This window comes from Triturus cristatus, chromosome 1_2, assembly GCF_964204655.1.
Source record: "Triturus cristatus chromosome 1_2, aTriCri1.1, whole genome shotgun sequence".
Classification (NCBI taxonomy): domain Eukaryota; kingdom Metazoa; phylum Chordata; class Amphibia; order Caudata; family Salamandridae; genus Triturus; species Triturus cristatus.
Window position 1 is genome coordinate 974,026,608 of NC_140580.1, and position 12,652 is coordinate 974,039,259.

The 12,652-nt window shown below is 45.9% G+C and overlaps 1 protein-coding gene across 2 annotated transcripts in view; it reads left to right on the plus strand.

The window, feature by feature from the left end:
* PNPLA7 (patatin like domain 7, lysophospholipase) overlaps positions 1 to 12,652 on the plus strand; it is a 1,876,659-nt gene that overhangs the window by 1,005,697 nt on the left and 858,310 nt on the right. For both annotated transcript variants that reach the window (XM_085610534.1, XM_085610541.1), the window contains exon 23: positions 11,083 to 11,146. In XM_085610534.1, coding sequence (XP_085466660.1) covers positions 11,083 to 11,146 — 64 coding nt within the window. The remainder of the gene's footprint in view (positions 1 to 11,082; positions 11,147 to 12,652) is intronic.

The window sequence follows — 12,652 nt, forward strand, 5'->3', positions numbered from 1 at the left end:
CCGAGCATTACTTTTGAGCCGACAAAGTGTAATTCGGTCTTGATCTCTTTTAGAAAGCCCCCCATATTATACCTTACGACAGGTGCATCACCACCTCGTATTAGTAGTTGGGGAGGAGACCTGGACTGGCATTAGGTTTCTGCTCTTTGTACATTTTGTTCTAAAGCTGCTTTCAAGAGTATGTTTTTGGCTCAAGGTCAATTCCGCCCCCAGTCATTGTGTGGTTGTGATTCTCTGCCATGAGTCAAAGTGCCGGTGGAAACACTAGCAAGATTCACTGTAGGTAAGGGATGTTGAGAATTCCCAACTATCCATTTCACCCACTTGAGGTACAAGGTGCAAGTTGAAGGAAGAGCGGGGAAAGGTTCAGATTTAAGACTCCCTTTATAGTTTTGTCTTTCTCCTGCAGTCTTTTGCAAAGATGCACTATATGAGCATATGTGCATACTGTTGTCTGAATTTGACCTGTTGCAAGTAGCACAATAGTTTCTGGCTGTTGACTTGTTCAAATGGGCAGAGAACAAGTATGTGGACCAAAGGGAACTGTACGATTCTTCCCTTCCATCAGAACTCCTGGGACGTTCAAGGATAGTGCAAAAGCCTTTATGGTATCAGGTAAAGGACTGTCATATTACTCACAGGTTTCCGGCGCGCACTCCTGCAAGACGGCTACAACAAATCCTTGCTCTTTTTTATTCCACCTATCTCACACTCCTCTTACAGTTACCTCGCACTGCATGTGGAGTAATTATTCACTTTCTAACCAAGCATGTGGGTACCTATCAATAGAAAATACAATCTACTTCTGATGTATACTTGTAACCGCAAATTTCTCACCTTGTAAATAACCCCACTCGCCAGACAGGATCTGGAGATTCATCAGTTCCCTCATGCACCAGTAGGTGATGTCATACGGCTCTGCATTGGGTCTTTTCCTTTCCTGGAAGTGACGTCATGACCACATAATAACCATCACCTGTGTGTGTGTCGAAGTCAGTTCCTTCCTTTCTATGCTTTCAGAACTGAATCCAGAACTGGCTTCCTCAAAGCTGACTGAAAACCTTGACTGAATTTTTCCAGTGTGCAAGGGACATGTCTTCCTCAAAAACGACAGCATGTAACCCTGCAACGACTGCCACAACTAGATGTCTGTGATGGACCCTCACATGGTCAGTCTCTGGTGTCTGGGCTCTGCTCATATCTCAAAGTCATGTAGCGACTGCTCAGCAAAATACAAAGGCCATCCAGAACCATAAGGTCGACCTCTATGTCATGACCATCGTAGAAAGTCTTGGAAAACCTGATTCCGGTCGAGAATGTTGATGTGTTTGTTAGACCCAGCGGTTGCTGGCCGGCTGGGACGCATCAAAGCCAGACAGAATCCGCCATCCAATATAGGATGAATACTATACACTCGTCCGAGAACCTATGCTCACCCTTGGGTAGCTTAGCACAGAGTAGTCAGGCTTTGCCTCAGGGTCAAAGTATTGGCACCACACCACCCTCGCAACACACTGAGAACACTACAAATAGATTCCACTCCGTATGTATAAAGCACTGGTCTTTGTATTACGCACACATTGAAATCAAAATGACATATACATTACAGTTATTTGTAATTCTCAAACTTTCCCATTAGCAGCAGAACAGCATTCACTTGCTCTGTAATCTCCTGAGCCTCGCAAGCAACATAAACCCATGTGTGTACTTCCCCGACATGTTCACAATCCAAGCAATCTCTCCTGCATCGTCGGCGATAGAAACATATATGTAGGCTCTTCAGATGTATACCACTTTACCGCTAGCACATTAGCATGAAACACAACATCCCCAATATTTCATACCCGCACAGTTGTAATGGTTAAGAAATAACAGATTTGACTATGCCTCATGACCCAGCCCCTCATCCACTTAAACGACACCAGCCAACTATACACATTGCCTTGAGCCCCTAGTTTATGGCCTTCTATCAGGAATTCACAGATGTAGCTGTTCCCCCAGCACCCAGATTTGGATTGGAGACAGGCTGACAGGCACACAGAGCCATGAGCACAGAAATGCCCACTTGCCCAAAGTGGCATTTCAACATTGGTAATGCCGAATCCACTCAGACGACTGGAGAGGATTTAACATTACTAATTCATCTACATCAAACCCTATACTGATACTCATGTGCACATAGGAAATACTGCTCAATAGCCTTTCCACTGGTCCCCCATGTTAATCAATGTGAGAAGCAGGCCCCATCATACCGAACACACCATCCGGTGGCATTCACTACCAGGGCATGTAGCACATCCGCATCCATGCCCTGCCTCTTCCCGACACCTTACCCCTACCCCCAGGAAGTACTCCAATATACCAAGAGACATGCAGAACCTTGGCAAGTAGCTTTTTAAATGCCAAGCTGAGTAACAGTAACCTGCAAACACAGGCCCCTCCAGGGCAAACCTGTGGCACTTTTGAAGAGCTACGTCCATGGGTGGCACAACCAGTGCTGCAGGCCCATGGAGGAGCATCTGCATCACATGACCTAGGCAAATGTCTTAGCCCTAGACAAGAAACTTACAGCTAACTCAAATGAGTCAAATATGTATACACCAGTCACCCGTAGGTATATATGACCAGCACAGTGCATTGGCACTGGATGGTAGTGTCACAAGTGTTCAAAGTCCTAAGCCTACCACATAGATCAGTGGAATGCCAGGAGGGACAAAATCAAAAAAGTTGAGGGGAAAGCACCATAGAAAGGGCCATCACAATCAAAGTCATAAGGTAAGTTAAAAAAAAAAAAAAAGTTGTCATCCAAACAGGGCTCTTGTCTTCCCAACACTCCCAGCAAAAGAAGTCACCAGAACATCAGGGTATATCGAAGTTACAATCTCAGTCTGCGATTCAAAACCAATTTTGGCTTTACTTCCTGTTAGAAATGTGGGTCTCTAGTTGGCAGAGGAATGCACCTTTGTCCAAGTAGGGATCCTTGCTTCTGGTCAGGGTAGGGAGATGCACACTTTAGCTAACCCCTGCTCACCCCCTTGGTAGCTTGGCACAAGCAGACAGGCTTATCCCAAAGGCATTGTGTAAAGTATTTGTACTCCAGACACACAGAAATAGAGTGAAAACACCACAAATGGACACCACACCAGCTGAGAAAATAAAATTATCTTTATTTAAACCCAACAAGACCAAAAAGACAAAAATCTAACATACAGGTAGTAAAATAGCAGTTAAAAACAGTTATTTCCAAGATAAAGCTTGTAGAAAACAAATAGTTCCAACTGGGGCAATAAATCCAAAGTACTGCGCCGACCGCGAAGTGTGCAGAGTGGGGCACGGAGTCTCACGGACCCCCAAACAGTACCTTTGAAGAATGAAGTCTATGACGATACACGGCTTTGTGTAGGAGAGGCGTCGGTGCAGAGGTTGAGACTGGCTCCCTGGCTGCCACAGGGGAGGCGAGGCATTGTGTCCACGAGGAGGCGACGTGCCGAATCCAGGACAGGGGAAGTCGGGTGTGAGGCGTCGGTTCTGGGGAAGTGATGAGAAGTCGATGAGTTTGTGGAGTCACCCTCGGCAGTCGTCAAAGGGCATCTGAGCTGTGGTGCAGGTCGGGCTGTGCCTCGTGCACTACTTCACTAGTGGTGCCCCGGGCCTCGCTGCAGGTCGTGGTGTTACTGCGGGATCGCTGACTGCGTCGGAGATTGATTTGTTTGCTTCTTATAGGTTTCACTCAGCTCCCAAAAGCAGGACCAACCTCCAGAGGCCCAAACCTGGAATAGGCACCTCCTGGCAGGTCAGAACTCTCAGCAATAGAGTTCCGGGGTGCTGGGAGTGAAATCTTTTTGTTCCTGAGACTTCAAAACAGGAGACCAGCACACACAGACCCCTTTGTGATTCATCTTTAAGTAGGTTTCTCAGCAAAGTTCCAGTCTTTGTCCTTTCCGTGGTAAAAGCAGCAACTGCGGCCAACAGCCCACAGCAAAAGGGGCAGTACGCACATCTTTCAGGCTCTTAATCCTTGGCAAAGGTTCCTCTTGAGTCCAGAAGTGATCTAAAGTTCTAGGGTTTAAGGTCCACTACTTATACCCCATGTTGTCTTTGGGCTTCCTTGTGCAAGGGTCTCTGAGCCCAGTCCAAACCAGTTCTGTCCTCACTGGTGCAGTATGACCACCAGGGGTGGAAACCGCATTGTGCAAGGGAGACAGGCCCTATTCACATGCAAGGAAAACTCCGCCCACTACTCTAAATCCAGCCAAGGTCTATTCGGCTCATCTCGGAGTCATCCAGGAAGGGCCTGGCATACCACAACCCCCCCAGTGGCTGTCTACAGTGAATGTACATCCCCAGCACCTGTCACTCCAAAACCAGACAATCCACAAACAGGCAAAGGCGCACAGAATGGTTAAACAACCCCAGTCACAGATACGGGTTGAATCCATCATCGTTCTTTAGCTCACTTCGCCACCTCAGTTCAGACCAAGCTATATGCAAATCAGTCTTGACCATGTGCCTCATGGGAACAGTCCAGCCCTAACTACCAAGCCAGGCACTCCCAGGACTGGAAACAAACATCCTGGGACCAGTTTCGTGACATCATCCCATATCACTTGAATAGTCTGGAGCACACCCATAATATTTCTCACTTGTTCTTTTCTGAATTCATCAAGTTCGGCGTGCATGCACCCTTCTAATGCTCCGTTCCAGTAAGCACTTGTAATGATACTTCCAAAAATATGGACCCGCCTTTTGTAGATCCGAAAGGGTTGCACAGCCTTATGCACTAGTGTTTGAATTTTATCCACTTAAACCACAGTAATAAAGTCTTTATTCTTGTTAATCATGCTTTTATTCATAGTTAATCCATCACGCCAAAGACTCGGAATTCCACAATCTTATGCATCTTGCTTATTCCAAAATTGCCCATCCAGGCCTATTCTAGAACAATTAAACAGATTTCCGAGTTCTTCTATTTACGATCTTTACACCCAATGCATTTCGGTTTATTTTAAACCTTCTTCAGGGGTATCTGTAGTATGTAAAAAATATATATGCATCTGTCAGCCACAAGATTATAGTAATAATAACATCCAATCACTAATTTAATCATATAACGATAACATGGAAAAATCATCTTAAATAACCCCACGATGAACTAAAACATGGTGTAAATTAATCCACCCCTCTGCTCCCGCCCGTGTAACATCCAACAAACAGAAATGCGTTTATACTTCTGTCATTATTACTGTGCCTCTCGCTTTTAACCCAAATTGCCCAACACCAAACAACCCCATATTTCCACCAAACTCATATGGTGTGCTCATCGCTGTATGTAAACTCCATATCAGCCAGGCTAGCTTGAATCCATTGGCACAGTGAGCCCGGGACCCACGTCTGGGCATACTCTTTCAACTTAGGGCGAACAAAGCAAACACAAGGAGATGATGGACGGAGTGCTGAAACTTTTCAGACACTCGCCCCCAGTCACAGATCTGGGTTGAATCCATCATCGTTCTTTAGCTCACCATGCCATCCCAGTTTAGACCCAGCTATATGCAAATCAGTCTTGACCCTGTGCCTCGTGGGAACAGTCCAGCCCGAACTGCCAAGCGAGGTCCTCCCTGAACTGGAAACAAGCATCCTGGGACCGGTTGCGGGACATCACCCTTCATCAGTCAGGTTAGCTTGAATCCAGTGACACAGTGAGCCCGGGACCCACGTCTGGGCATACCTGTCGCACTTAGAGCGAGAAAGCAAAAGTCACACAAATGATGGACGGAATGCAGAGCAAATCAAACATTCAACCCCTGTCAATAGATCTCAGTTAAATCCATCGTTCTTTTGCTCAACATGCCACCCCAGTTTAGACCCAGCCATATCCAAATCAGTTTCAGCACTGCACCCTGCCCATGGGGTTACCTTGGTACCTGTGACGGGTTGCCTCCCGCGGCTCAAGGGGTAACAGGAAGTAAGGACTGGTGGACCCCGGTATCGAGTGACCATGATGTTATCCCCTTTCAACAGGATGAATGGACACTCGAAACGGATGCATACTTTCCAGGGACCGTAGCAGGCACGGAGCCCTTTAACTGGGAAGACCGCGAAGGACACACCCCGCCCCCTGAGGACGTCACAGGACTCAGAGCGTCAAAAGAGGGAGGAACCAGGAAGTCGACGGACGGCGATCCCCGGAGCGGAGAAGAGAGCGAACGGAGTGGAGACGGAGACGAGGAGGAGGACGGAGCCCGAAAGAGAGAGACCGGAGAACAGAAGAGTCCACGAGCAGCGAAGCCAGGAGGCATAGGATCCGGTGCAGCGCCCTGCCACGTTCCCAGGGGAGGAGCGTGGCTTGGACAGGTACGGGACCGGGTAGCGGGGTGGGTAGGACGGCGGGAAAACCCGCGTTAAAACTTCCGACCCGTGCGGAACTTTCTCCCTTTCTTGTGTTAATACCCCTCCCCCTTCACCGGTAGAACCACTCGCATACCTATTCGTTTGGAACTTGAGCACACTGAAGGTGAATCCCCACACCCTGGCCCTGGTGGTAGGATCGAGATCTCTCGCTTGTTGACACTAATATAGTCCCTTGTCTTCCTTTGTTTTGGGGCGAGTAACTGGAACCACACCTCAAGACGGCTGGGGAAGACCGAACCCGCAAAACAGACGAACCAGAAGACCCTACGGGTTCCCAAGCATCACGGATCCAGCGGCTTTTGCAAGGGACAGACTTACAAGTCGGACAAGGAGAAAGATAATCCCAATAAAACCTAAGCTTAATCGAGCACGTCTAGAGTCCCTTATTGACAGCCCGTCACAGTACCTGAGGGGTGTCTTACATCTAAGAAAACGGAAGGTTAGTGCCTGGCAAGTAGGTGTACTTGCCAGATCGATATGGCAGTTTAAAACTGCGCACAGACACTGCAGTGGCAGGTCTGAGATAACTTTTCAGGGCTACTCATGTGGGTGGCACAATCAGTGCTGCAGGCCTACTAGTAGAATTTGATTAACAGGCCCTGGCACACTCAGTGCACCTTACTAAGGAGAACCAATAGTAACAACAATTTACACAGGAAGTACTTGCACTTTGACACTGATCAGCAATTCCAAAGTGCCCAAAACATCTAAGCCAGCCAAGACAAAATCCAGCACAGCATCACAAATACAGGAGGTAGAGATAAAATATCTGTGGAAACCCCGCCAAAGATGCAAAGTCTAACACTTCCGATCTAACCTGAGTTTCTAAGTCTATGGGTGTTACCGCAGCAGATCCAGGCCTTCAAAGAGGCCATTCTGCAGAATTTTGTTGCCCTATTAGATCCCACTAGCATGCCTCCAGGCTCTATGGATCCGAGGAAGACTTCAGTCTGGTTACTGCCGGTGGATCCTACGCCGACTGAGATTCTCAACCCCATTCCGGGGCGGGCAGCAGCTCCAAATCAGAGAACAACATTGAGACTGATTCTGATTCCCCCGTGTGTCCACGTCACCAGTGACTCCACGGACACGTTCACGGAAATTACGCACCCCATTGGGTCGAAACGTCAACGTGCTGGTGATAATCCCGACCCTACTTTCTCCGCCCCACGTGAAATGGAAATGTAAAACCCCAAGCGGCGCAGAGCTTTGTTTACCAAGAGATAGATGTCTTTTGAATGACCAGTTTCATCATATCGTACAGCACTGTATATATCCTGTTGACGTTCTGCATTTTTTTCGCACCTTTTTTCACAGTATCACTTGCGCCGTTGGAACAAATTGTATGTTCATGAACTTTGACAGCCTGTTAATTTCATTCCGACTCCATAAATGTAAAGAACATATGGATTTATCCTTAACTAGAGATTTTGATTGATTTAATTTTGGTGTGGTTTTGTGCTTGTTTCTTTGATTCATGGTATTTGCTTTTTCTTCACTTTTCATCGATTATTGCTGAAAGGTTTGAGTATTATTATTCAGTAAATCTAGAATAAATTCTGTACCTGACAGAACCAACATTTTCCACATTCCAAATTGTTTTAGGCATAGATTATAAAACCAGGGTCCAAGACTGAAAGTGCTGGAGTTAAGTAATTCTGAACCCTAATTGTTCAAATATATGTAATTTCATCAAGTTTTATCAAGGAATTATAAAGTATACAGAAATGATTGTAAAAAACTGACGTTCTACTGTTAATTCCTAATATGATTGTAATTTCGAAGGTTATTAGTATTTTTCAAGCTGCCAGTGTCACGTCATATGACTTCAATAAGCCAACTCTCTGACACCAAGCAGGACATTGCTGCTCTTACACTGCCAGGTTGGCTGCTCTTGAAGACTGGCTTTGACTATAGCCATCTTGCAATATTTAGCATTGGCCAAAGGAGCCTAATTTGACTAGTAGTCTTTGTGCTGAATTACACATCCCCAAGTCTCCCTTCTCTTGGAGCATTGCTACAGGTTTCTTACATCATGAGATTTTGAAACCGGCCAAACACAAATTTAGAATTGTTGACCTGATGTTGTTACTAGCTATTTTGTCCAATACTTTTTGATAACGTCCTTCTTCCCAGACGGCAGATAGACCACTAATTTTGTTATGGTACGTCTTCAATTTAATTTTTCTTTGACAAATTTGCATCATGCATTGGAAGTACTATAACGACTATATAGGGGTGCTGCAGCCCGCCACGCACTAATTAGGTAGTGATGGCTGAAGGGGTGAGGGCAGAGAGAGGGTTACAGGGAACACTTGGGACTATGTGCTGTAAAGAGCTAGTCTGCAATGGCAGTGTCCTCAGCATTAGTCCCTCCAGAAACAGCCCTGTAATATAGTCATCATTTTACTAGGCATCAAATCCCATTAAGCATTCATGAAATGAAAATGGTAAACAAATGGAGCTGAGCAGACCCTGCTGGACGGTGACAGCAGTGCCCTGGGAAAGTGGATGACCTTTATACCTAGCAATAATAGCCTCGGCAGCGCCTAGCAAGCGGCTCAGTAATGAAGTGGCATTTCCCAAGGTCGCGAGCAGCTGGGGGTGACGCTGAAGCTTAAAGAGCATCTGCAGAATATTTTCGATTTTTGCCTTCTGCCACTCACTCGTTACTAATCAGCAGGATTTTGTAGCTTTCCCATCCTATTTATGCAAATGCATTTTCCATTAAGTAAAATAGAACTACCACTGATCGCTCTCGATGCTGCTAAAAGAAAATCTTACAGGACCAGGTTGGTGTAACGTCTGTTTACTTTATTTGCATAGTAAATTGCTGTGATCAGTGGTGCTGCAGCGAGGCATAAAGCAAGTAGAAAGGTTGTGATCTTAAGATGCAAAATGTGAATCAGCAATCACATTATTTTTGGAGAATAATCAGTAATGTTATTGACTTTAAAGGCAAAAGTAGTTGAGGTTGTTCCATTTCCTGGCAAAATACTCCATTGAAGACTGCATGAGTTTGTGTCAGTTCCTTGGCAAACCTTTTTTCCTAACTTTTAAACCGTAAAACTGTGCACTTACTTGTAAAGAGATCTGCGCCCTATGTGTGAAAATACAATATATAGTCAATCTAGGATAACATATGCGCCTCAGATGAGCTGTGGGTAGCTGATTTCTAATAGCCTTTATATTAAGTCTGATTAGCATATGCAATGGAGTGCTATAGGAAGGACAGTTAATCAGGTGGCTGGAATGCAGTCTGTTAAGTCTGGTGAAGAAAAGCCTCTCCTGAAGATCTTGTAGGTCAGATGAGCTACTTTTTAGGTGGGACATCTGGAATGGAAGGGATAACAGCGGTGCCACTTTCACGCGTGAATAGTGTTAGTGGCAAAGGAGTTTGAAAGTAATTAAGCAGTAATGTTTAAAGGAGAAGGCGCTTGCAAGTAGTAGAGTACTGGGGCAGGTCATTGAGTTTAAAAGTTAAGGTGTGCCCTGCCCTTCTTCCTCTGTGCACCCAACCCCATTGCACAATCGCTTTTATGAAGTGGCATGTTTATCAAGTTTTACTTTTCAGAACCTGGGGGCATATGTATCAAGCGATTTTTTACTCGCAAACGCTGCGATTTGCAAAAAACAGCATTTGCGAATAAAAAATCGCTAAACGGTATGTATGAGCCATGTTTCAGCGCAAATTTAAGGAATCGCTAATTTTGCGATTTCCTAACTTTTCGCAAGCATTTAAGAAATCGCAAATTGCGATTTCTTAAATGACATGTAAAAAGCACCCAAGTTGTGCGAATTATCCTTAAGAAATCGCAAATTACCACCAACTTCCAGTTGGTGGTAATTTGCGATTTCCTTTCAAAAAGCACTTTTTTTAATTTTACAAAGTGCCACATGGCGCTCATACATGCCCTTAGGGCATGTATGTGCGCCATATGCACACACATGCTAATTTCAGGGGTGCATCAGGGTGTCATCATGACACCCTTGCACCTTTGAAATTATTCTCAAATAGCGATTAGCAAATTGCGATTCGCTATTTGAGAATTACTTCCCATTCATTCCTATGGGTCTCCTGGCCCATAGACATGAATGGGCAGGTATTCCTTAATTGCGATTTCGCAATTTGCTAATCGCAATTAAGGAATTTTAAGAAATCGCAAAAAGTTTGCAATTTTTTAAATACATCCCGTTTTGCAATTCTCAAATAGCGATTCTTTAAAAATCGCTATTTGAGAATCGCAAATGGTGATGTTGATACATATGCCCCTAGGTGGGAGCTATTTAATGGACATAGCATGGTTAATTGAACAGAACATAACACAACACAACTAGCAGACTAGCTGAAAGCCCGTTATCGTTATTATTATCCCGCATATCATCTTAATAAAATTGAAATATCTTGGCTGAAGCCAAACTTAAAAGCAACCAACTTCCATGAAAGGTTGGGGACCTACTTCATTAGCATTGAAAACGATGCAGTGAAAATACTTAATTTCCTCTCTATGTGTCAGACGTTTGCAAGTGGGAAATTCTTTTCTATAAAGTCTTTTGCCTGAAAATCAACAGACACACATTTCCTAAACATTCCATTTTAAAAGCTCCATGGGTGGAATTGTAGACTGACTTTGACCATGGATTAAATATTCCCATGCGCTTGTCTTCTAGGTCCAACGTTGCTTTTGACCAGTGACAACATCAAGCAGCGTCTCGGCTCTGCTGCACTGGACAGGTAAGCTATTCTTCCCAAGTTTGCATGTTCTTCATCTTTATCAAGTTGACTTATCATTGATAAATTGAAAAATTATTTGCCCTCTTCCTCTCTGTGTGTATGCGACATAAATTAGATCCCCCACAAATCTCCACTTTTCATGGTCTGGCTTGACAGCTCAACTGTCTCCAGACACTTATTTGATCATCATTAGCGAAGGGCTTTGGCTCCGCACACATGTTGGGAGCCACAAGAACATGTTTTGATTTGGCAGAAGTTGTGTGCTTCCACAAAAAAAGAGCTTGCCCTCTAGCAGCTGTGATCATTTTGTTTATTTATCCAGCTACCCAAGCATGAAATTTCAGGAGGGCACATGGCGTTGGAATGCCATATAAAGTGCCTTAAATAACTAGATCATTTATGGTGTTTTTCTTTGGAAGCAACACAGATGGGAGGAGGGCACTCATTAACCAAGACCTCCGACCTCCTGGTCAGAGAACTCTGCTCTCCCCTCGCGCAATTCCGTTGTTGCACCGCTGCCACTGTCCCCTCCACCTCTCAGACCTGGTAGGTGTTCCAGGCCCTGTTGGTCTGTCTGGTTTGTGTCAATCGTGCCTGTTTTTCTGTTTCCTTTATTAGTTTTTATTTTTATTCTTTTCTTCCTTATATTCTTCTATTTCTTTTACTCTGTTGTGCCTTATTGTGTCCTTTTTGCCCTGTGTCCTTTTTGCAACGTTTTTCCCCACCGCTGCTGGGCCGCTCCTGCCTCCCTGCTGTGCTCCCTCATCTGTCCCCTGCTTAATGGCCGCCGCTGCGCGAATAGTTGAGCAAGAACTCTGACCTTCTGGTCAGAGAACTCTGCTCTCCCCTCGCGCAGCTCCTTCTTTGCACCTCTGTATCCTTTTTGCTCTGTGTCCTTTGCTTGCTTTTTTGCCCACAAATACTGCCTCTGCGGCCCCTCCCACCCCCCCTTGCTGGTTCCTGCTCCCGCCTCCCAGCTGCACTCCCTCCCCTGTACCCTACTTAATGGCAGCTGCTGGCGCACCAAAGGCAAACCTGTCAGTGCCCGTCCGTGACCCGACCAGCGCCAGGGACCCTGGCTGTTTCACTCCCCACCGTTACGACTCAGCCACCCTCCTTGCAGTCAACCCCGGAAGAAACAACAACTGCCAGCTGTCGACGCAGGACACCACCCACAACCAGTTTTCCTGCCGACACTCTCACCGAACCTTCTCCAACCTCCGCACCCCCCATGGCCACAGCCCACCCTCCGGATGCCCAGTGCACCTGAACTTCTGAGGTGCGTCCTCCTCAACGTGCGCTCCCTGCTCAAACACGTAGTAGAGATCTGGGACCTCCTCAACACCCTTTCTCCAGACGTCGCCTTCCTCACGGAAGCCTGGTTCAACTCCACCTCCGCCCCCGACATCGCCACCGCCATCCCTGACGGATACAAGATCCAGAGAAAGGACCGCCCCAACCATCCAGGAGGAGGACTCACAATGGTGCACAAGAACTCCCTCCTAC